This window comes from Amphiura filiformis, chromosome 13 (assembly GCF_039555335.1).
Source record: "Amphiura filiformis chromosome 13, Afil_fr2py, whole genome shotgun sequence".
In the NCBI taxonomy this organism is placed as follows: domain Eukaryota; kingdom Metazoa; phylum Echinodermata; class Ophiuroidea; order Amphilepidida; family Amphiuridae; genus Amphiura; species Amphiura filiformis.
In genome coordinates this window covers 15606094-15632220 of record NC_092640.1, presented here as the reverse complement: position 1 = coordinate 15632220, position 26127 = coordinate 15606094, and the positions used below count along the sequence as shown (strand labels likewise).

The following is a 26127-nucleotide window of genomic DNA, read 5'->3' as shown; positions in this document are numbered from 1 at the left end:
TAGATTTTTGGAACACCGTCGCCCCAGCTCCACCTCGTCTGAGGTCTCCCAACATATTCACATCGAGTCTCCCGGCCATCATATAGACTTGGACAAAGTTCAAATTCTGGACAAGGAACCCAGATATTTTGAGCGTGGTGTGAAGGAGGCCATCTATATCAGAGTGAACCAGCCATCGCTGAACAGAGACGGGGGCGATACAAGCTACCAAGAGTGTACGACCCGATTTTGGGGTCAAGTGTCCGAAAGGTCGCTGACCTCTGAATTGGGTTGCCAGTCTGCTGATGAAAGTCGAAGTGTCGACTGAAAATTCCAGGTACGCAAATTTTTGTGTTGAGATCAAAGGTTTGAACTTTCATTCTAAACCAATGTATTACTTTTCCAATCACGCTAAAATTCATTCAATCATTAATGTTTTGATCATTCAGACTTGGTTTCACATTATGGTATCATACAGCAGTTACAAATATCATCCTAACATTCATATCAGTTCTATTGCTTTTAATTAACTGATTTCAAAGTTATGACCATTCAACGAGTGTAGACTTTTGTTTTTTCAATGTGTTTATGTTACTTACTTGGAACAACCTATAGAGTATCCTCCCTTGGAATGCTACGAGTTCAAGTAATGAATCAAACAGATTCCCATCTGTTGTCTCACTGTATGGTGCACAGAGGGCAAATGTCAAGAAATCCAACATGGCAGTGATCACTAGGGCTCCTGTACCACGATTCTGTGAATGAGAATATAAGACAGTAGATAATTATACTGGTACTTTTCATAAAATTAGGCCTTAATAAAAAAGATTCACCCTATCTAAGTTTCCAAGTATTCCTCAGACTATTATAATAGACTATTATAATAAACCATTTCAAATCAAGATTTGAAGTTTGGAAAACCCAAGTGCAATGAGCGATATTTATTTAGTAAGCTAGGGGGTCAAAATGCTGGACAAGAAATGTAATGAATCACTATACCATTTTGAGTGAAAATACAGCTTATTTAGCCAATTTCAACATGGGGTCATCAGGTAAAATATTTTCCTAACATGTTAAACTAACACCTCCCCTATTTGGCACAGTCACAGAGAGAACAATGCAAATTTTCATCATTTTTTGGCACTTTAGATTTATACAAATTGATTTTTGGCAGTGTAAACATCAGTCTCTTACACACCCAACGCTTGATCGTGTCTTTCGTGCAGATTTGTGTTCAGGCTAAATAGTTGCCTTTGCGTTAGCCTTGATAACCCAGAATTATAAGCGGGGTCATCCATAAACAAACAGCAACTGTCTTCAGAAAACTTTGATTTGAAAAGGTCTATGGACTTACCACATGGGTGCTAAATAGTTCTAATAAGTTCTCCAGGAATTTCTTGGATGAAAGAAGAGAAGTCTTGTTGAGCTGTTCTTGTCGTAGTTCATAGTCATCATGCATAGGCTACAGAGGAAATCAATTAAAACCAACAAATCAAAACAAAATTACAGATGCTTCTGAAATTTATTGTGGAAACAATTATGCGCACAAAACAAGCTTGTGTGGGAACGCTGTGACAATTTATTTCTAGGCCTCGCAGATACCCCAAATATATAATGACAGAGTGTTTATAAATTAACTTCACTGTTTATAATGTGTACCTGCATGAGGGCACATATCAAAGATTATATTGTCCCTCTTCCCTGTTTACAATGTATGCTTACCTGCATGAGGGCACATAGCATGTCAATTGCTGCATGCATAACACTATCTTCATTGCGTTTCAAAGCTTTCACAACTTTCACTCCAACTCGTTCTCGAAATCTGCAAATGGAAGCACATGATAAATTGCTAACTTCTAGTTTCAGATGACATGGAAAACAAGATAATTTACTACAGCATCCCTCTCCTTAAAGTAAATGTTTTTCTAATTGTTCAGAGTGTAATCATAAATGTGCTAAACAGTCTCCTTGATTGGCTGATCAATACTCATGACAACAAGACTATACAATCATTGATCATCGAGAAAAGGTGCCCTCTATTCGGCTTGGGCATCGTCAGGCTTTCGCATATCACAGCCAAAACATATCGCGAGCTCGCCATCTGACAATATACCGGTGTAAAACGGCCCGGCAACTGCGGCGAGCAGTAATGCAACAAGTATACAAACAAACAAGTACAAACACGTGTAAGCAATCTTTTCTTTTAGACCACCCGAGCAATATAAGGTAAAAATTACGAATTTATCAAATTAAACTTTCGCATCAAGGTTAAACATGTTTAAAGCTATACACACATATCTTTTATTTCGTCAAACAATCTTGATTTTGTTCTAAAATCCATGTTTTTATCACGATTTTTGACGTAAAAGAGCTAAATGCAAAACCGGTGATGCAAACTCCAAAATTTTCGCGTAGCACGAGCGCTTGATGCACGCTTGCTTTGATGGTAATTTACGCTTGCGTTTGACAGTTTTTTACTGCTTGACGCAATTCTGCATTTATTCAAGGAGGTTAGGGGTTTTGAAATAAAGCTCTTCATATATTGTATATATATTACAATGCTTAGTCCAGTGTACAAGTCGCTGATTCAAAATAGCACTTAACACTTTTTTTTGTTGCTCCAACCAGTCAAAATGGAACTTACTTTGGTAGTGTAGTGAAAGCACCAAACCCAGCCTTGGATGCCACTAGCCTTCTCAGAGCTTGAAAGAAAGCTTCTAATTCTTGTGGCGGCATTGTAGATGGATCACCTACAGAATAAGAGAGTTATGCATGTGTTTAGTACATCATGTTGCAGTTTCTAAAACCCTCTGCAACTTAACGCTTATTTGAATATTTCCCTGCATTTATTCAAGATGGCGAATTTCACGAACAATGCTATGTATTTTTCTTAAAAAAATGCCCACATTTCACAAATTCTTTGCCACTTGCCACTCATCTGATCATCTTTGTGTGTGACAGAAGTGTTGCTGCTTTTATGAAGGTATGTTTCTTGCTTCTTCTATAATTTTTTTATTGTTTTTTGAGACAAAAACTTCCTAGCAGAATGAAGATATGTAGAAATGGTGACAGGGACAGCATCTGGCCACGACAGACTTGATGTTCATTACCCATCATGCAATGCAAAACCATGCACAATAATGGTGGCATTTGTGGAAATCTCCGAAGTACTGCTGATTGCACTTACAAAGTATGGCAAGTGCACAATGCGCAAATGGATTCATACTGGTTTTGATAACGTTTTGGATACAAAGAAGCTGTTTTGAATGATGGCAGTAGGTTTGAATAAATATGGTCGATCTTTTCCTTTAGACCAACCTCACTATATAGGGACTAAATTATTACTTTTGCATCAAGGTTTACTTTTGCAAGGTTAAACAGTTACCAAACACCTTGAAGTCAAGGTTTAATGCATTGGAAGGAGGACAGGGCTTCGATAAATGAGGGAAATTCTGGGGTAAAAAACAAGGTCAAAACAAGTGAAAACGCTTACTTGAATATTTCCCTATATCCAAATAAACAATCAATGCTCTAACCCTAACCATGCCCATATTTTTCTACTATTGGAAGAGAAAGAAGTAATGAAAAAGATGAACAAATTACCCCCCCAGGATTCAACCTCAGACCCCTCGCATGCCACGCAGAAGATCACCAGCATCTAGCCATGGGGGTTACGCTGGCCAGGCCGGCGATTCCCCAAGAATATATGACTTAGGCCGATTGCGTCATCGCATCAAGTGGAATGCATGCATGTAAGAGGTCACAAAATATGACATGACTCATTCTCATGATGTGATTCAAGTACTTAATCATAACCTCACTTCAGTATCAGTACACAGGCTACATTGGCAAGAACGTGTGAATGTATAGTGAATGGAGTATAGGGAAACGCATTCTTTGAAATTACATAAAGTACAATTCGCACATATTTAAAATGCATGTCTTACCTTCATGAGCTAGCAAAGCAGTCAGTGCAGCATTGATTAACTTTTCCTTGTTCTCTGCAAAGAAACTCTGTCAAATGGAAAACGTGAAGATGCTAAATAAATAACTCAACAGTAAACTAAATGCTTTGGAGTAAAAGGACAAATACAAACAGTTAAGGTATGTTTCAGTCAGTTCCAAAATTTAGCACTTACAGGCTGGGCTGGGACATTGCCTAGGAATATTTGCCATCTTTCACAATTACCGGTACATTAATAAAAGAATGCCAAGAATTCCCTGAAACAAGGAAACATAATAATCAAATGGGTCTTTTCTTAATTAGGCCTTTATTTTCAATTTCTATTTTTATTCAATATTCTTCAGAATTTTACAGGTTATAACATAGTCATAGTGAATTTTTTTAATTAAAATTAGATGTAGGATTCGTACAAAATGATATAACAAAACACACACAAAAACACACAACAGAACTAAACTATTTGTTTTTTCTCCTGACATCCACCACATTTTGCTGAATCACATCACAATAAATCTCCTACATGTACTCACATCATGTGTAACAGCATGGAGTAAACCACTATATGACACATTGTTATTGAATCTCTGAACAGCTTCATGGAAGTTGTTATCTGAGGGGAAAATAGACAATAATAACAGAAATAATGTAAGCATGTATTAAGCACTTGACTGAACAGGGACCAAATTCTTGTAACAATATCCCAAGTTATATCTTAGAGGGCATGTATAGCATTGTATCACCCATAATGTGTGGCTATGTTGCCATCATGTGGAACTATACTGTATACCTGTGACCAAAGCCACTGGGCAGATGCGAATGTACTACGTTCATACTACGCCGCAATTGCTTTGTGATGCAGTGCGTTGCCGATATATCGATTACTTTTTAACACAACTCGTCGCATCTCCAAGTTAAATTGTATTTACTTTACTGCGATACCGCAATGCAGTATTTTGCAGTTTGATGCGGTGCGGCAACATACCGCTTCGTAAAGCAATTGCGGCGTAGTATGAACCGACTTTAAGACAGCTACCGATATGTTGCATAATTAAATGGATTTATAAACTTGAGCTACGCATTTGTTGATTACCACTGCCTACCTTGAACTCTGAAGAATTAGGAAATATACTTTTAACCCCAACTCCCTCTCTGCTTTTTGTCTAAGTGGAAGGAAGGAAAGAAGGAAGGAAGATGATGAAGAGAAAAGTTGTTTTCCCCACCCAGGATTTGACCAACCAACCCCTTTGTTGCCAAGCAGCAAAACGGCTATAGCAAGACATGTTGCCTGGCCATTGTTTTCCTGCTTATGTGTAGTTTGGCATGATAACCCAATCGGATCATATGGGATGCATGTTCTTCCAGTCGCTTTGTACTGTAATGTTTTGTATGGTGTAGTAGCGTTAGGGTTAATGCAGATAAACTTACTTGGTGGGCTAACTATGAACTTGAGATGATTGCTTTCAATCTCCTCATCAACTGATGTAAATAAAGGGTCCTGTCTCTGACCTCTGTCTGTTGGCGTCATTTTCACACACACATCTCTGTTGCCACTGGCTCGCACACCATCTAATACAGATGCTATCAAATTATCCCTGGTTGACAAAAAAGTAAAATTGTATACAGTTAGGAGCGATTATATTGTGCAACATTAACCTTAATACATAGTCAGTGTTGACATCTGCCAATGACACTATTTTCATTTTCTATTTTCACAGTATAACACATGTAAACAGCTTCATATTTAAGGCAGTCCAACCAAATTGTTTTTACGGAAGTTTTCTGGAAACACCTAAACCATCTAGGTGTGAAGAAGACAATCAGCCAGTCACAAATGGATGGTAACAGATCATTACTGAAAATATTTGCAAGGTTAATGAAAAATTTCCTTCATTAGTTTCTGCTGAATCTGTTAAAACTACCTTTTTCTGAATCATTGAACTACCAGAGTGTACGAGCCTTGACTGCCGATCCCACACCTTGTTCACAAAATATGTAATGTATCTAAAGCTAAAGCCACAATTTCTCCGCGATACGGAAAATCAGAAAAATTCACGGAATTCTGGGTTTGCTCACAGAAATTTGAAAATGCCACAAAATAGTGAAAAACTGTATAAATGTCTAAATGTTGTGTTGATTTGCAAAATAAAACAAAGAAAAGTGATCATTTAGCAGTAATCAACCATTAAACAATCCATTCTAGCATTATAATTCTAGGCATACGATTCAAGATTCTGGCCATCACTACTGTAAAGGGTATGACAAAATACACTATTAAAACATGTTTGTTGTAACTTTTCAGTGCTTTATAGTGGAAAACGGAAAATCACAGAAATTACCCAATTTGTAACACATATTTTTTATTTTATAACACAGAGAAATCATGGCCTTATCTAAAGCTATTTGGAACGTTTTGAACCATTAGCAGGTTCTACAAAATACAACATTTGATAGTAAAGGCAACATGCCTGTTATTCTAAAGGTCTATTCTCTATTTCAAGTTTCCATGGCAACCACTTACCTATCTGTTGATGTGTATTTCCTAATTTGGCCCTTGATGTATTCTAGATAGAATATCTGTGGGTTACTTTGACTTCTAATTATTGCAAAAACCTGAAATGATATAACAAAGGTGTCAAAATGACATATTAGGAGTTTTACTAGTATTACTAATATTGGGTGACTAAAGAGAAGGAGACATGCCCTGAAAGCACTGTTTTGGAATCAAACTGGGTCACCTCCTCAAAATACAGTGAGAATGGTAAAATATTGTGTGTGGCAATGAACTCTGTATGGTCAACCCAAATTTATGGTCAGCACCAATTTAGACAGTATGAAAGCCTGTGGGGAGTATAAGGAACACAGGCTCCACTGTCAAGTTGTTATGTAATATTCACAAGATGGTCACATGGTAGTCACATGCAGCATTCGCATGTTGCAAACTTTCACATCGAATTGTGGCTGGCCGAGTTCTTATCTCTGCAAAATATGTCAGAAACAGTTGGTTGCCCATAGGCTATATCCGAGCCTTGACTAAGGGCACAACACAATGACAAAGCCGTCTCTATGTCTCTCCACCAAGGGTATCTGCTTATGCTGGGAAGGTGTGGCAGACCCCATACAACAATGTTATTTCCAGGCATGAGAATGGCTTTCTTGAAAACTGCCTGAAAAAGCGTGTGAATTCGGCCTTAAAAGGCCCATAACAGGCTGAAAAAATATAAATGCGTAACTTTGGACAACAAAACTGCCTGAATTCAGGCAAAAACCTGAAAATTCTCATGCTTGTTATTCATGGTGGAGTCTGGCCCCAAGTCACTTCAAAAGAAAGATGGGCACTCTGGCTTGTTAAATACAGGCATGAACCTTTACTGTTAGGCTATCTTTGCACTATTCCAATCAAACTCACAAGATATACCATTTTCACCCTGATGTGGCAGTGATGTCGGTGCGCATTTCATTGGGCGTAGCTCTATATCGCTAGCGTTCTATCAAAGCATGTGACTACTTAAAAGATGCGCGCTCGAAACAACTGCCTCAACGCGTTGACGTCACTACCACATCGGGGTGAAAAGTGGTATAGTCACATGGTGATCACATGTCTGCCTCATGTATACTTACATCACACAGTGGCTGTATAGTAACTACACTATAGCTAGCTGGGTCTCTCTCTACTATACATGTCTCTGTTAGACAGAGCACTCTTCTAGTTGGATCTAAGTGTCTATTGCTGTACTTCTGTACGCTGAATTCGGCTATTGATGTCAGTGCTTCGTCAGTACTGGAAACAAAGAGGACATAGACATGTTTGATGTTAAATCTATAAAATCAACTTGGAAAGACTTGGGAATGTATGAGTCTTCAAACTAAACCTAACTTTCCAGATTTTTTCAATAATAATCTTGGGAACAAATTGCTTGAATCAAGTAGAATCAGCTATTTATATAACACTGGGATCAAGCATTACTGAGCAACAAACCATCCAGCTTAGGTAGTACTAGAATCACACATATAAAAACAAGTGTCCCCTCCTAAGGAAGGTGTGTTCATCATGGTTCTCACCTGTATTTTCCAAGCCTGTTTAATGTAAACTGGTCCATAGTAATAGGTTCTTTTCTAATTCTAAGGTAGCATCCCACGTATGCCCCTGAATACTCTATGGCGGTCTTTAAGAGGTCATCTCGTTGATCGCATGCAAACAGATGCTGTTTGGGATAAAAAGACGATAAGGATAAATAATTGAGAGATGTCGTAAATAAATAAAAATTACAGAATATGCATTTTACATGTGACGGTGGAAAAACTCAAGCAAAATATTACGTTATATACCAGCCCCTAGTGTGTCACAAACAATTTCTTGACAAAGTTTTAAATACTTTTTATTTTCTTAGAATGATTCACTTACCAATCTGTTAAAGCCTCCATGAACAATTGCAAAGCCCCCTGGGTATCCAGTAACCTAGAGTAAAAACATGCAAAATGATTATCAATTAATCACTTTATTTGTAGCATACTATGATCAGCTCTTAATAGGCGGGAATTATTCGTTTTTTGTTAGTGTGCGAGTCAATAAAGTCCCAACTAACGTACGCATCATTCACACAAAACGCAGTTCGTGTGGGTGCTGCCCCCAGCAGTGTAATACGCCATTCTATATCAATCCACGATGTTATGAGTCCCGCCTATTACGAGCTGATCAGAGTATACTTTAATCTGACCTATAATAGCGGTGTTAACTTCTAGAATCACTCCTTTCAGTGCTGCGGTAGTAATACTGTGTATTACATAGCACACCACCTCTGGAACATACCTGGGTATATTTATATCCTTTAAGTATGAACAAAGTTGTTTATTTCAGTTTCAATCTGATCTTTAGCAGCTGTTAAGTTCTAGAATCACTCTTTTCACTTTATAGTCCCTATGCCTTACTCAAGACAGCAAAGTAAAATCTTTTTTTTTTTGTAGAATCACTTCATTCATTCCAAAGGTGGTAATACACTGAATAGACATATACATGTATTATTACTGCTTGTCAAGCACACCACCTCATCAACTTACCTGTGTAAAGCCTTCTATATCCCTATAATAATAAGAACATAGCACTTTGTTTGTAGCTGCTTCTATCTGATCTATTCCAGATACGTTAACTTCTAGAATCACTCCTTTCCTGCTTTCACTCCAGTGGTGTTTGTATGAATTGTATCTCTGTATGAAATAATTTGATAGACACATTAGTACATCAGACTAATTTTTATTGAAAAGGTCACACAGGTCAGCTCACTGAATAAGTTTTGTCAAAAAAGTCCTTGTTCAAAATTTATGTGCTGGGAAAACAGGGGCATTAATGGCAGGAATATTTCATTTCATTTCCAAATTTTTGATGGTGAAAGTGTTGAAAAAGTATAAAATCTAAGTGCATTTTCAAAGTCGGGAAAACCCGGTGCTAGTGGCTCTACTGCATAGTATTCATAACACAACATATCTTGAAAGCGGCTTTCTGTTGTGCGCTTTAGCAAGGTTGATGACCCCTGTGGTACTGTATGACCCAAATTGGCCAAGTAAGTTCAGTGTTATCTACTTTTTCCATGCAGGCTACGATAACTGCCCAAGTCATTTTTTGTAATTGTGAGAACTAGTAAAAAATATGGTTCAAGCATGCATCAATAGAGGTAGTCATTGTGACGTCAACGCCGCCATCTTGAGATCACTGCATTGACGCTTGACTGAAGAGGTGCGTCACGCGCTGCGCCCTCCACGTAATCAGGGGGCGTAATGTCTAACGCAGGACATGCAGAACGGCAGTAGTACCCACAAGATGGCGGATCCCGCGGAAAAGGCTGATAGCCTCTATTCTGTAATCACCTGATTCATTTCTGGTTATTCCTTTTAATTTATCTCATTATCATTTGTTCTTGTGCAAAGATTGGTGAACACATGTTTAAATGCCTTGTTGAACTATTTTTTGTACTTGTTTTCAAAATTACAAGAATGACTTCGGCAATTATTGCAGCAGGGTGACGATATAAAGAAATATCCAAGAGCACTATTTACTTGGTATTTTAATTTCACTTACCTTTTCAGGGAACTTTTGACCTTTACCACCAGCAAATTCAGCACGGTATTTCTGAAACATAACAAAAAGGTAAAAACTATAAATAATCACAAAATAATAATATTATTTCATACTCCTAAAAAGTGCAATTTAAAGACTTTTGGGCTATGGTATTCAAAGAACTTTTATTGAGGAAGCTAACTTAAAACATACAGGGACTTATAACATGTGATTTCTGACGTGAAGTGCAACTGAATGCAACTATAACACAACGAGGCCTATTGCACCGTATAAGACAGGACAGTAATGTGTGATGAGGGGCGATTTTAGAATGCAAGAAAAAAACGGAGTACCTGGGAAACAACCTGCAAGGATAGTCATGTGTCGTCAACCATGCTCACTTTACCACATCGGGAAGATACTAAATAAGGCCGCTGTGGAGAGACCTCTCACTGACCTACAACAGCGGTGTTAAGTGTGTCATCTTATATCTTACGTAAAGTCGCAAGTTGATAATTTTGAGACATCCTGGCTGCAGAGTTGATGTTCTTTGTTTGCTGCACATCTGTACAGGCCAGTAGTATGTTCTTTGTGAATGGCATATTGTGCCCTCATTCACAAATGACATACAGACATACTATATTAGCTTAAATTTAACAGGTGCGTGTGAAACAAAGAACACCAACTCAGAAGCCTCAAAACTACCAACTTGCGAGCTTACACTCATTTCGTAATAGCAGGACATATACTTCAATAATGTACTCTCTGAGTAGTAACTAATGGGTATGAGCCCATGTCCTGTACTTACCAAAGCTTCTGTCAAGACGTCAGCCCTGTGCTCTGTAGAGAATCGCATCGTCTCTTGTTTCTTGCCCTTTCTGACGTTAATCAGAAACTCACTGGTAGTGGGCGCTTTTGTGTTTGGTGATATACCCATGAAGTCATTGTATCCCCACTGGTAATGAAACAAGTTATATTGAGGTAAGAATTTGAGACAGTTTGCACCTTTGTGATCACTGCATCCTGATGAATTACGTTTATTGTATTGAACTTAACCCTAACGGCCTAAGGGTTTTTTGGCGACAGGAAGGGAAAGAAGGAAGGATTAAAGAGAGAAAACAAAGAAAGAAGTTGATTGCTCTGGCTCGGATTCAAACCCGAGACCCCTCGCATGCCAAGCACTGGGTCGGCGACACTTTGCCACGGGTCTTGGTCTTCGCTGACCAGCAATACCGTGCCTATATATCACTTAAGGCGATTGCGTCATCACAACATGTGGGTGCACACACGAACAGCGCATAATATCAAGTAGTATTTTGTAGTACCTGGTACTGTTAGGGTTAAGGCAGGTCAGAAGGGAGCATAAACTTGCACACAAACATGGTATGAATTCTATAATGTAGATCCTAAGGCTTGACATAAGGAATGTCATTTCCGTCCAATGTACATGATTTTTCATGGGAGGAGGAAAATGCCAAAAACTCTTGTTTTGGTATATTTTCGGCCTTAACTCAAGACCTATGGAAATATAAATGTGATTACTGGTTTCCTTGACACATTTCCTATAATGTCAATGCATTTATGAAATACAATGTATTAATATTAACTTAAGAAGTACTCTGCAGTTCCTGTATATTGTGAAGTACTCTGCAGTTATCTGTATATTTTGAAATTGCTGTTTTTGAATTATTATTATGTCTTCACATTGGACCTGGATATCACTATTTTGAGTCTCTAGAGTGTTTCGCCCGGGGGAAAATTTTTGGCTGGCTCGGGTGGACAATTAATTGTCTGTTTGTCATGTGCTGGTCGACGGTTGTCTACCTTGGTCTGTCGGGTGATTTTCGAGTCGGGCATCATTTTTCCTGGGGATTCGAGTAGTGATTTTGAGTTTAGTGTGTTTTTTATATCATGCTTTTGTTCATTATATTGATATTTACTCTGCTATTCTGTTTTTCTTATCAAGTGTAATTGCTTTATAATGTTTTTAAATGTGTTTGCTATAATTTGTATTGGTTGTATCTGCCTATTAGAATTAAAGTTTTTTTGCATGATATATTTGTAGGTTTAGTTTCTGTTCAGCGCATTGAGGCCTGGCATAATGCGCTATATAAATAGCTTTATTTAGTTATTTTATTTATTCCTTAGATAAATGGCTAAAACTGGAAAAAAATGACTCCTGCCATACGCCTCGCCCTAAGAACTGTGCACTGGATATGACACCATTTTTCGGCTACTAAGTAATCAATATTGACAATTACCTGATTGGTCACCATTTTCGGTTCACAGTATGTGGCTACAAAATTTTAATATTGACAATTACCTGATTGGTGACCTCAAGGGTTGTAGGGTTGTATGTAGTGATACCTTTGTTGCCCACTGAAAAGATTCGCTTGTACCTGGAAAACACCACAAAAACATAACAGATGTGTAAGTGAACATTTTTGTTGTGAGAATAGTCATAAATTTATCAATACTAGCGGCCACCCGTCTTTCGCGGTTCGTAAAATAATGCAATTTGCACAATGCATAATCACCCTCCGAGTTTTTATTGCATACATTCTACAATGTACCTATTCCCAAATTTATTAAATACTGATCAGTTGTTTGTTCGTTGTCTCCCTGCCCCTTCTTTACTCTGTTCCTGCTTTTTAGCTCACACCCCTCTTTCATCTGCCCCTTTGGCTCTAGTACTTCTTCCCCATCCACTGCTTGCTAATAAATATGTGAACGTGAAAACATAAAAAGTAGATTTTTTTAAAGTCAATAGGCTATATAGATGAATAGGTCCTATGCCAAACATTTTTATAGTTTTTGCCATGGGTGCAAACTTGATGGAAGTTGATGGTCACTCATGTTTCACGGATATCGGCAACCCATGACACCCATGCACTCTACATATTCATTTAGATATTCCTGTGTTTATTCTACATGGTTTCTTGACTCTTAACTGTGAGCAAAATAGCTTTTGAATGCTAGTTCATGACTCTCTGGTATACATTACAGTCATTTTACTGTGACCAATCAAGTTAAAAGGTGGGTGGTCTGATTGCAACACATGATGCTTTCTATCTCACATTGAGACCCGTCACCCAATCAGTCTTAATCCAAGTTTTGAGTTACATCGCTCCACTGCACAGGGGCATATATTCTTCCAGAAAATCAAAATCATTCCCTCACGCTACTGCGCTGTGGCCACATCTTTCCCCAGATTCTTCCTAAGGGCTCATATTGAAATACCCTACCACACTTTCACACAGAAAGAAGGCAGGATTGCCCTCGCTAAGCCCATGCCTCAGGAAAGCTCGGTCATAAAACAGATTATAAAGATGGATTATATGCATCAGTGATACACCCTGCCTTTTGAAGTGGTCCATGATGAATGGGAAGAAAACAAACTGATGACTATGGCTCATTGCACAACCCAGGAAAGCGGGCTCCTAATTTAAGTGGCTAATTGCAGTGTTATAATCACACAGGATTTTAACAAAAGAAGGCTAGCATAGGAAAGCTGCAGGATGGTGCACACCTTCCTGTGTAAGGGAATTTCAATATGAGCCCTAACCAGAGTTCCACAGAAATGAACCCAAAAGAAAAACATTATGCTGGTTGTTATCTCCATGCAAATGTATTACACTTTTCCTTATTATATATTGTTCCCTCCCTTCTCTGATTGAAAGTAGGCGAGTATTTGTCAGAACTGGAAACTTTTCTTATACAAGTGTAGAGAGCTATTAGGCCAAAAAAAAAAAAAAAGAAGGTTTGTCTCAAAGCTCGCGCGCGCATTGGTAAAATCGTGAGATTTGGAAAAAAAGCAATGCAGAATTTTTTTTTATGAAATGAAATGAAACCTCAAATTCTTCCCTAAATGGTACAGTCTGCACACTGAACCTTTGCATCATTCATCAATCCTGTTGTAGCTTCTTTTTGTTACACCCTTTTTCCCTTGTTTTTTTACAAATATACAAAATTCTTCCCCAAAGGGGTAAAATTATTCCCTCCCCTTTCAGGGCGAATAACGGAAAAATAAACGCCCCTGTCGGCTCCAGCAGTTTGGATTCTGCTAAATGTGTATCAAAGTGGCCCATAGAATAAATAGTATGTACATGACTTCTACTATGGGTGATAACCACCAAACTACAATATATTTTTATACTGGTGTCATACTGTCATGCTACTGAGTAGTATGACCATCTAGCATGACAATAACGCATTGCAGACAAATGGACACAATTAAGTCTTGTTAGGCCAAACAAAATTAATTCTTTGTCTCACGTTACCCGCACACGTTGGTAAAATTATCGTCAAATTACCGTATTGAATTTCTCAATTTTCCGATTTTTTTCTTGTTCTAGAATCGTAAAATTCAGATTGTTTAAAATCATTTTTTAGAAGACGACTGGAAAGCGAGTCTACATCAACATGATCGTCTCGCTCCAGTCGAGTTTTGCTTACTGTAAATGTTACGCTAGCGATCACAAAATGCTGTGTTAGAGGTTGATATCGTGACTAGCCTCTACACAATGCTTCCCGTTCTCCCTACCGTCCCTTTGGCGAGAATGACAGGCGGAAACAAGACTAATAGCGACAAGCTGAGAATACTATCTCGGGTGGATTTTGTTTTTTGCCGATTTTTTCAACTTCTTTTCCTTTTTTTGCCAAATATGGCAACAGATACAGCTATATTGTGGGTTAAGATACTGTATAAAAACGATTCAATCGGATGGGTTCTGTATCAGAGCAAAAGCAAATGTACTTTTGCCGAAATTCTACAGCAAATTTTTGATGGACAAAATCCATGTGTTAAAGAATTCGAAGGATTGAACTTGAAAGTTACAGAATTAGATGTGCGATGCAGTATCAGTCAGGGTAGAAGAAGTGTGGTCAACAGCCCCTCTGATGTATCCGTTGTACGGTGTTTGGAGTGGATGTGGTTCCGTTTTTTTGAAGTATGAAGTGACAAATATTGAACAGGGGAATACAGCAGCAAAAAAGAAGCTTGCCTTTAAAATTTAGGAAAAAGGGGAGGCATACAATGTATGCCTTTACTTTTATTTTATTTTTTTGAAAAAATTGACCCGACAAAGCCACGGCCTATTTTGTTAGAAAACAAAGTGACTTTGGTCATCTACCTGAGAAAACCACAGCCTATTTTTTTAGAAACAAAGTGACTTTGGTCATGTACCCGAGAAAGCCACAGCCTATATTTTTTTTAGAAAACAGTGACTTTGGTCATCTACCCGAGAAAGCCACAGCCTATTTTTTTTCTATAGAAACAAGTGACATTGTTCATGTACCCGAGAAAGCGGCCTACTTTTTTAGAAAACAAAAGTGACTTTGGTCATGTACCTGAGAAAGCCACGGCCTACTTTTTTAGAAAACAAAGTGACTTTGGTCATGTACCCGAGAAAGCCACGACCTATTTAAAAAAAAAGTGACTTTAGAATGAAAAGGAGATAAACAACACAGTACATGTGATGATCAGTACAAAAAAGACCTCAGATTTCTGATTCAGCAGCGGAATTAAAAAAAAAAAGCCTCATTCCGCATTGAATTTTTGCAATCAAAAGTAACGTGAGACAAAGAATTAATTTTGTTTGGCCTTATTGGCTGATAAGTCAGCGACGAGCTGCATAGAAGTATGACACAGGTATTAGTGTCGTGATTTGCCATTTCAGTTGAAATCCATACACCTCCTAGAAGACGTAACTTTAATCTTCCACAAAGAAGTGTGCATTTCAAATAGGGATTGGTAACACCATTTGAAATCTACACACCTGTGTGGGAGATTAAGGTCATGGCTTCCACAGGGGGTGTGTGAGTTTCAACTGGAATAGTCCATATACTTACTTTCCCCTCCATGAGTGCTTGGTTGTGAAGTAACTGGCGACATCTTTATTCTCTTTTAACGTCATGATTAACTGATCCTAAAAAAAGAAACACAAATATAATTTGGCAAGAAACTAGTAAAGGAGGTCGCATGTCATGAATTGGTCATCTTTTGTGTAACATAATGTAAAATGAGGAAAATATCACCAATTGTGATTCACTTCAACACAACTTTTAATAAATACATAATAGACCATTATAAGTATATATTTCTGGAAAGCTTATATTACAAGGATGCCAAATCAACAAAATATAACATCATAATACAGGGTGGGTAAGAATATACAGGGTGGAACATCAACAAAATTAGTATCTTTCTTGTCACAGTGAACCCCATATTTTTCTTTTCTGAAAGCTATGTAGCTCAAAATAAATATGGATTCAGAAAGACATTTCATGGGCCCATCAAACAAATTAGGAAGAAAGAGTTTGGTATCCCTTGTGTTAAACATACAGGGTGGTCAAAATTGTAAAATAATTTTACAATTTTTATGACATTTATCAATCAAAACTTTTTCCTCCATTTCTGGCACTAAAACTAATAGCATAATTGAATTCCTCATCAAATTTCCTTAAAAATATGTGTACTTTTGAATAAGCAGGATGATTCGGGCCAAAGATAGGCCATTTAGAAATGTCAGAGCATTACGTGTACACTTTGTACCGTAACATATAGAAAAACTGTCTTAATTAGCATTTAATTAGGCAATTAATTAGTTACATCTTTTGTTAAAGTTGATCTACTATGAGGTAGATCTACAATCCAGGATGATATATGTGCAATTTGTGGTCCATGCTAGTTGTACTTTTTAAGATACAAAGGTTTGAAGTTTGCCATATTTTCACAATTTTGTGTGTACAACTCTATGGGGCTCCCCGCCCCAGCTCCCCGCCTGCTCCCCATTGACAAATCTTACATATTGAAGTATAAATCTCAAAGTAGTTGTCCAATTGACTTGGGGTTTTTGTATTTGATAAAGAACATAATTATCTACAAAATGACACCAAACTTTCCACAATAGGTACTATACTTTTAGAATAAACCAAACTTGAAGTGTGAAGAAAGCATTTTCATGTTACGGCTCCTCCATTTTTGGGTGACCTATTTGTGACATGCGACCAGGAGTGTAGTAGTGGTGGTGCAGAGACAGCTACATTCATTATAATCGCTTTGAAAGAGAATTCCCTAGTGAAAGAATGCTTACCGACCTCACCTGACCTTCCTAAATGTACTGTGCTTCAATTTTTGAGTACATACACTTGAATAAGTTTAATCCAATTTGCCTGTTGTTATCCCCCCAGCATTACTTGTTCATTTAGACCAAAACTTTCATTATTTTCACGAAAAGGTTCATTAAAGATGAAGCCCCACTTTTGGTCCAAGTTCCTTAGGGAATTAGTCAAGGTTAAAATTTATCCATGTAAATTCTGTTCTGTCTGTCATCAAAGTAACAGGTGTAAGTCAATTCTTCTGTGGAGAACTGGACAAGCGGGGCTTCCTGTTTAAGCCAAAACTGAGTGGAGATAAAAACTCTCAAAATGTCAAATATGCCCTGTTGATGATTTTATCAGCTACATGTAGGGGCAGATGATGTACAAGTAGCAAATGAAAATTTAGGATTCCCTCATTATGTTCCTGGTGATACAAACAATTTCTTTTCATTTCATTAAAAACAAACTGTCTGTAAAAGTAAAGATGATGTATACCTGGTCTCATGTACCCATACCTAGTGTATGGGTACATGGTATGACCAGGCATTCAAACAGGCACGGAGAGAGCTGTCAAAGAGTGTATATTTCAAAACATGATAACTGCACCAGTTATAAAAATTCACACAAACCCATCATTTTCAAAATACACTGAAACCCTGTAATCCATTTGTGAAAAATATGATCCCTAATGTTTACTTACTTTTGTTCAGCAAAAACCCATTTCCAGTAAGTCAAATTCTGTAATTGTACATGTCTCCATGTTTACATTTTGTGGACTAAAAAAAAATACCTGTTTCCAAATATTCCACCCAAAGTGTTAAGTGCCAGACACATGTGTTGGGGCAAATAATATTAGAAGTCATGAAGTATACTCTTTTGACCACACACAGCTGTACATAATAGATTAAGCTATTCTTTAATCCACCATAATGTGGTGGATGTTAAGCATGAGTGGCAACTCTTTCTCATGCCAAGGTTAAATTGATGACATGTCTTGACCTAATTGGCCAATTTACCAAACATATCATAACAAGATAGACTTTAACCAAGCCTGAATGTGCTCCTATCTGTAACCATGCTGTATACACATGCCTGTAACAGCTTCTATAAGCAGAGATGAGGTTACATGCTATGTGTAAAGGGCTACATGCTGGAGATAGCACATTCTAATGGTGGGAATTTTGATCACAAGAATTTATGTGGTGGAATAAACACATTTAAACACAGTTTTTGGCAACAAATTTCAACCAAATTGATATTTTAAGTGGACTATAATGCAGTAGGACTTTAAATAATCAAGTTTGGCCACAGAAGACATTGGTGAGTAAGTCATTTGTTGTGAAAAAAAACCAGCTGTACATTGAAAGTATGCTTTCCTAGTTTGTATGTGGATTGTAAGTATGTACCATGTTCTGCGTATACTTATAATGCCTGAACTGAAAAGTGGAGGAGGCATTTTTTTATTTTCAAAATGTTAGCTAGATAAACTATGTAGCAACAAAATGAGACCATAACTATAGAAAAATTATTTAATTTGTGTACATCCTGGAACATACTCTTTGCGTGGCTGTGCGTAGTAAGCTGTTGTACGCACATAACCTTGCAGAGATCACGCCATATGGACGCTTAATTAAAGTAGCGTTGTACGCTCGTGTTTAGCATGATTAGTCGCAGAGTAACAAGCGTAGAACGTTCCATGATGTACACAAATTAAATGATTTTTCTATAGTTCAGTACTCCTCTCCATTCTTGAGATCTGATGAAAGTCAATCTTTGACAAGATGTAACTTTGCTACGGAAAGTGCTATGAAAAAAAGGTTTTCAGTTATGGCTTTGTTTACTCAAGGGCTTTAATTTGATATATAAAATGATGCAGTTTGATGGCAAATTTGAAATCATCTAGCATAAATAATAGTAATACGCCTAGTCAGCTAGTTAGTAGAACATGATCATCAACATATATGCATGTACATGTAGTAGGTATCCCAGGCAAACCTTAGCATGTGTAGGAAGTCTTGTTTGCTCCAGAGCAGAGTCTTCTTCATCATGACACTCATCTACTCTAAGTTCCAGAGTAAAAAATAAGTACAGCTTGTCTGTACGCAGTGCGATAATACTATGAGGGAGGCACTAATAATATTAATAAGGAAGGAAGGAAGGGATTGTTTGTGGTATGATGCATGCATGATGTACTACATGTAGTTGCTGCAAATTTCTTACCAGAAGTACATGTACAAATACAATGGTTTTAAGCTATTATACACAAATTATGTAAATTGTTGGTCTTCTTGGGCATGATTTCGAATGAACCATACTGTTCAGATTTCTCAGTCATTTATAATTCCACAGAAACCTGCCTATCAAATTCAAGACTTCCATAGAAAATGTACAGTACAGTGTCTTCAATTATTGGGGATTTCCCAACATAAAAACTAACCCCTTTAGAACACCGACAGGAATGTTGTAGCCTCTGGTTTGATGGCACGAACTAATCCTAACCTAAACCTATGATTAGATATACTTACTTTTATAGCGAAGGTTTGATTTCAGCTGTGATTTTATCGAGTCTCGTGATCTTTCACACACGTCCAAGCAGTCGCCATGTTGTCTTCCTGTATTGATAATGCACATGCGCGAAGGCCAGCACTAGACTTGAGACAAGGCCATGTCAATCTATTCGTCACAACTTGACAGGATGTAGGCCTACACTTTTTGTACTGGGAGCGGGGATGGGGCAGGAGGGGGATCCGGGAGGGAAGGGGTGGGGAAGAGGGGAGGGCGTAATAAAATAGGTCCAGAAGCCAGACCACACTAAATATGTTTGTTTCTCGGTTAGCTTAGCATTAAGAATACACTTCAGTTTCAGATTTCATGCATTTCATGAACTTTGATTCATCATCGCGCATCGATCATCCCATCATCATCCTCATCATCATTTAGCATCATTGTTGATATTATTATGCTTGAATCAATAATTATCAATTAATGCTAGTGAATGAATGAATGAATGGATGGATTGTTGATTGAATGTACAAACGAACGAAAGAACGAACCAATGAATGAACGAATACGAATGAATTGCATTCTGGTTTCTATTAAGAACCAAGATGATAGTTATGCAGTAAGATATAAAATGATACTATGTAGGCCCCTAAGCGACTAGTATTAAAGCCTATGCCGGTTAATTTTTAAATGTGATAAAATCAAACTCAGTAAAATAAAACAAAAGATAAACAATATGAATGAATCAAGTATGGATGTCTTATCACGAATTTCGTCTTATTGTAAACATTAGCCATTAGGCCTATAGTTTACAATAATACCGGTATGAAATAAAAGGATGTTGATTGACAGCTATCTAGGCCTATTACTAGGTATTGCTGACGGGTTGGCGCCAAGATAGCGATTTTCTACAGGAAGAAGTGATCCTCTTCTTTGTGGCTGACTACGTTATTATTTTTTCTTCTTGGGAGAAATGGGTCTCATGCATGCAAGCACGGCCCTGGCCATGATTTGAATTGGCTTTGAAATAGGGAATAATACTTTCCAATCCCATTGTAAGAATATGGAAATACTAACATAGGTCTATTTTGTATTAGATGCAATCATTAAAAACTTTCCTCTATTATATAGCCCTACTCTAGTCTTACCACAATATAGGCCTACATGAAATAACGATTGCAAGCAAAAATTGTTTCGAAATTTCAAATCACAGCTGTCACTCTCAAGTAAGACTGGAAATAAGTCTAACATAACTCTGTTATCAAGAGTAGCCGCCCCTTTTCAACTTCAGATCCGGCAAAATCCGACCAAAATGATAATTTAATCATGTAGGCCTAATTGACTGCAGCATGCAGCAATGTTTAAGGTTTTTATAGAATTGATAAACAAAGTCCTTCTTAAATGTGAAAGAAAGAGACACTGCAAAATTCTGCGAACTAAATAAATAGTTTTACTACTTTGAGATTTTTTTTATTTTTCCTGCTCTTCATCATGATTCATGAGATAGCCTACCAGAGTTGTAGCCTATAGGATAAATTGGGGTAAGTGGAACGCTTAAGCAAAAAAACACTTTCTATGGTCGGGAGGGTATCCATATATAACTTTTTTTGGTTTCAATAAGTAGATAATATGTTTTGACAACTTGTTTTAACAGATTAACTCCCATTTTATGATTTATTTCTTGTACTCAGTCCAAACACATACATGGTCATGGTGTTCCATGCAGTTACCCCGACAAATTGGGGTAAATGGAACAGTGGGGTGGGTATAAATTGGAACAAGGGGCATTACTTGCAAGGAGCCTACATTTATAGTTATATTTACATTGAAAAGACATCAGAATATTTTATTTAACATATATTTTGTGACTAAATAAAAGAATAAGAACAATAATTTTGTTTTCATGAATTTTTATAAACATGGTAAAATACCACGTAAAAATGCACTTTCTCTTGGTACATAACGGAATTTCAGATTTCTAAAAATCAATAGGTGGCCTAATCTACCATGAAATAGTTATTTCTAGTATGTAATTTCATAATACTTAAACCAATTAGCAAAAAAATATTAACATGTTTTATATATTTAACTAGTCTACCGTGTTCCATTTACCTCAAGTGGATCTGTTGTGGGGTAAATGGAACACCAAACCAATTAATTAGCTAATTAGCATATTAATTTGCATAATTTCATCATTAAAATCTGCTATTTTTTTGTTTAAAACATTTATGTTATTGTAGATAAGACTTAGATAACAACTTGACATATTGCCAATATTGTATGACAACTCTCAGCACAGTATTCAAATATTTAGGAATCAATACCCTTAAATAAGTATTGTTCACTGAACCGTAGCACCACTTCATGGTCAGTGACAACCTTTGAGATTTTCTTCCACTTCAAAACCGAGTAAACCAAAGTTTGGGGTATGAAACAAATGCGGAACATATGGCGCTAGGGTAAATGGAACACTCGGTATCATGTTACCCAATTTTGTTCTTGATAGAGGAAATTGTATTCTCAGCGTTCCATTTACCCCACCGTTCCATTTACCCTAATTTACCCTAATTATGAGTCTCAAATGAGTCTGACGAGTCATTTCTAGCATTATCTCGAGCCCGGATCTCGAGTCGACCCAAAGGACTCGAGTCACTGTAGGCCTACAATCTCTATGTGGAAATTTAAGAAATCTGAGTCGAGTCATTTTTAAAAGTCGAGTCTCGAGTCATGACTCAACAAGTCTGTGAGAAACACTCCCGGGAAACACTTCACAAAACCTTCCTACAATATGAAATTTGGGCTCAGCTATAGGCCTTTCTGGATGGGGGCCCTGGGCCCAGGGGGGGGGGGCACTTAGGCCTACATTAGGTGATGGACACCATGCTCATGTATGGACTCTTGAAACGCACCCTAAATGAGTATTAGGCCTACTCAGCGCGTGCAAAACATGCACTAAACAAGTATTTTGCCATTTTTTAACATTAAGAAAGTAAAAATTCAGGTTCTTGTTTAATATAAGTAGTTTGATGTTTCTTAATGTTTTACCCTACGATCTGTTCTGATAGAAGCCAAACATAACATAATTCATCCTTTTTTTATTTTGCCATTAAACTTTGGACCCCTAAAAAGGCCTAAGCAAGTATTTTGCCTGGAAAAGTATACCCTTTTTCCTGATTTTTGGCGTTTTTGACACCCGCAGGTACAGCGCTGTACCGTACTTGCCCAATGCTGAAAAACAACCCTTTTTACTTGTTTTTTTTTTAAACGAGCATGGTGTCCACCTTGAAATTCCCAGTCCTTTACTTCAATCAAAATTCACTGGTGGTAATTGCGACTAATTGGTAGATAATTAACCGCCTTGGTATTTTATCTACGAACATTGACATGATTGTAAAAACTGTGTCTTCCTGAAATACACCCCAAAATTCTAATAAAATTTACATTGCTTTAAATATTTTTAACTGAATTTGAAAACAAAGAAATCAAGAGCTATAATCATGACAAATGAGTCCGAATAGTAGAGGATCAGGTACTGTACAGTCATGATTATGTTATCTTCAGTAGATAGCAAAACTTTACATCAGATTAGGCCTACATCTAAAATCAGCCTTGCTGATACCATTGAAATATAATAAAACGGCTATAAACAACGCAACATACATTGAAAACGTTATTTTATTATGTGTTGATGATTAATTGAATGTTGTTCAAAAGGGTAAGCGATGTTTGTCAAATCATTGGAGAATTCAACATCTGAGGGTGCACATAATTAATACACAGCTCCTAACACGCTTGATCCCCCTTTCAGCATCGATTACCCCGGCTTACCCAGCTAACGTCCACGTCCCACCAATGTTTATTTTTCTTCTGAACTTTTTGTTTTATGGTGGTGGGTCAGGATAAGCTATATAAAAGGATAGATCTTGTATTTGATATGCATTTCATCATCAGCCAATTCTCGCTATTCACAATAAGGGCGCCGCCAGCGGTTTGCGATGTAATCGTGATGTATCATGGGAAAAGTTCGACGTCCAAGTCCGCGCAATACGAATATTACCATGCTATTACATAGGAACACGTGACAATATTTTTTAGTTTGTCAATATAACGGTATTACACGCAAATCGATAGAGAAAAAATTAATTGTGCACATTTCAAATCACATTATTAAGTATTATTGAGTATCGATTCGCGTGTAACACCTTTATTTTGACTAACTAAAAAAATATTGTCATGTGTTCCTATGTAATAGCATGGTAATATTTGTATTGGCGGACTGTCGACCTTTTCCCATGATACATCACGATTACATCGCAACATCCGCTGGCGGCGCCCTTATTGTGAATAGCGAGAATTAAAAGGCGGCAAATCCTCAACTGACCTAAACTATGGATTAAATTTTAGCATGTCCCCTATTCCTTTTTTTTGTCTTTTTGATGTTGTTCAGGAGGGTGTTTAGAGTTTGTAGCAAGCAAAAACATTGTGTTTAGGTGCACCCATTAATTGACTCGTTTATCAGCATCAAATTCACAGTAATTTTGTTTTTAGTAACATTTGCCAAAGGAAATGCAGTTAATGAGCATTTAGAGTTAGACACAATAAATACTGACCTTTAATTACAAATAAATCTATTATGCAAAAAAGGGGTAGCATTTTTTAATGACACACCCTGTAATATTCATTTTTTAACAATATAAATGGGAAAAACTAAATTAAATACCACACAGAACTTTTATTGCTTTATTTTTCATTATTACTATATAAATACATGTATTATATAAACTTTATATATTATGTAGCCTATTAAGAAGTAAAAATATCACAGACAGCTATACAGTGCTCGATACCAATAAATGGTAGAGCTATTTAAAAAAATATAGACACAGATATTACCGTACTGACGCGAGTATAGTCCCACCCCGTTTTTGGGTGAACATTTTTCAAAATTGGGGGGTGGGACTATACTCGAATTTCAAAATTTTTTAATTTCGGTTTTGAAGTGTCCCTGGACCTAAACCTAAATGCTAGGATCATTCATGGTCGAACTAAAAAAAAAAAAAAAAATTTCAAGATGTTTTGTATTTTTAATATGAAAATTGATAATTTGTATTCATGTCATACTCTATTAATGATTTCAAAATGCATTAAAAATACAAAACATCTTGAAAAATTTTTTTTTTTTTTTAGGTCAAGCATGAATGATCCTAGCATTTAGGTCTAGGTCCTGGGACACTCCAAAGCCGAAAAAATAAATAACTTTAAAAAAAAAAAAAAAAATTAAATTTCCGAAATTTTTCGAAAGTTTGGGGTGGGACTTTACTCGAAGGTGGGACTATACTCGCGTCAGTACGGTAATACATTTCACAACACTGTGTTTCACGCATTAACAGTACATGGATGATATTGAAGTTACTATCTACATAATTACAGATTGGACTACTGTAAAGGACATTTCCCACTTATTCAGAGTTCTGATTAGGCAGTGATGATCATCAACTGCACAGATGGCAAAGTCCCTGCCCCTTCTATGCACTCAATGACCAATGGGTCAACCATCTTGTTATCATGATTAATGATCAGCCAATCATTGATTGTTTATCACTTGATGCATAATGATTTCATTAAAATATTTAAAAAGTACAGAAGGTACATTTTACTGCCACCAAGTGCTGCTTGATCTGTATTGTGTTCTAATACTTTTGTATAATTATACTAGTCAATAGTAATTAATGTGCAACATCATATGAATAAAGAAGTCTAACAAGCTGTCAGTAGTGTAGAAGCTTAGATTAATGCCTGTTTTATAACCAGTATGATATTAGTATATTAGTATTGGTATTCAGTATCTGAATATGTATGAGACCAGGTTGCATATTTACAATATACAGATTGAGGGATGCAATAGGTTCACTGTCTGACAACCCTCATCTGTATCATGAATACCTGTCAACAGTTTGTCCATCTGAATATGTATGACACCAGGTTGAGGGATGCAATAGGTTCACTGTCTGACAAACCTCATCTATATCATGAATACCTGTCAACAGTTTGTCCATCTGAATATGTATGAGACCAGGTTGCATATTTACCAGGAGGGATGCAATAGGTTCACTGTCTGACAACCCTCATCTGTATCATGAATACCTGTCAACAGTTTGTCCATCTGAATATGTATGACACCAGGTTGAGGGATGCAATAGGTTCACTGTCTGACAAACCTCATCTATATCATGAATACCTGTCAACAGTTTGTCCATCTGAATATGTATGAGACCAGGTTGCATATTTACAATATACAGATTGAGGGATGCAATAGGTTCACTGTCTGACAACCCTCATCTGTATTATGAATTCCTGTTAATTATAACAGTTTGTCTATCTGAATATGTATGACACCAGGTTGCTGGTTCTATTTGTTTACCAGATTATTCAATAGATCTACTTAATAATTTCCACCATATCAATAGCGTTCATATCGCTTAGTATGACATTCATGTCATACAGTCAAGTGGGCCTGAAACCAAGAATCTCT

The 26127-nt window shown here is 37.0% G+C and overlaps 1 protein-coding gene and 1 long non-coding RNA gene across 4 annotated transcripts in view; both read right to left on the bottom strand.

Moving 5' to 3' along the window:
- The window catches only part of LOC140168043 (dnaJ homolog subfamily C member 13-like), an 84746-nt gene extending 65039 nt beyond the window's left edge, over positions 1–19707 (bottom strand). For all 3 annotated transcript variants that reach the window (XM_072191346.1, XM_072191347.1, XM_072191348.1), the window contains exons 1-17: positions 19619–19707; positions 15843–15919; positions 12316–12391; positions 10801–10947; positions 10014–10064; positions 8999–9145; positions 8346–8399; positions 8003–8145; positions 7562–7721; positions 6462–6553; positions 5369–5535; positions 4474–4553; positions 3927–3993; positions 2624–2729; positions 1702–1801; positions 1334–1441; positions 579–734 (exon numbers count right to left, since the gene is read on the bottom strand). In XM_072191346.1, the coding sequence (XP_072047447.1) occupies positions 579–734; positions 1334–1441; positions 1702–1801; positions 2624–2729; positions 3927–3993; positions 4474–4553; positions 5369–5535; positions 6462–6553; positions 7562–7721; positions 8003–8145; positions 8346–8399; positions 8999–9145; positions 10014–10064; positions 10801–10947; positions 12316–12391; positions 15843–15907 (1719 nt within the window). In that variant the 5' untranslated portion in view covers positions 15908–15919; positions 19619–19707. The remainder of the gene's footprint in view (positions 1–578; positions 735–1333; positions 1442–1701; positions 1802–2623; positions 2730–3926; positions 3994–4473; positions 4554–5368; positions 5536–6461; positions 6554–7561; positions 7722–8002; positions 8146–8345; positions 8400–8998; positions 9146–10013; positions 10065–10800; positions 10948–12315; positions 12392–15842; positions 15920–19618) is intronic.
- Positions 19708–24876: 5169 nt separating this feature from the next.
- LOC140168042 (uncharacterized) lies at positions 24877–25687 on the bottom strand. The gene is made up of 2 exons (XR_011861131.1): positions 25633–25687; positions 24877–25538 (listed from the first exon to the last, which is right to left on the bottom strand). It is a non-coding gene; the product is annotated as an uncharacterized lncRNA (long non-coding RNA).
- Positions 25688–26127: the final 440 nt, after the last annotated feature.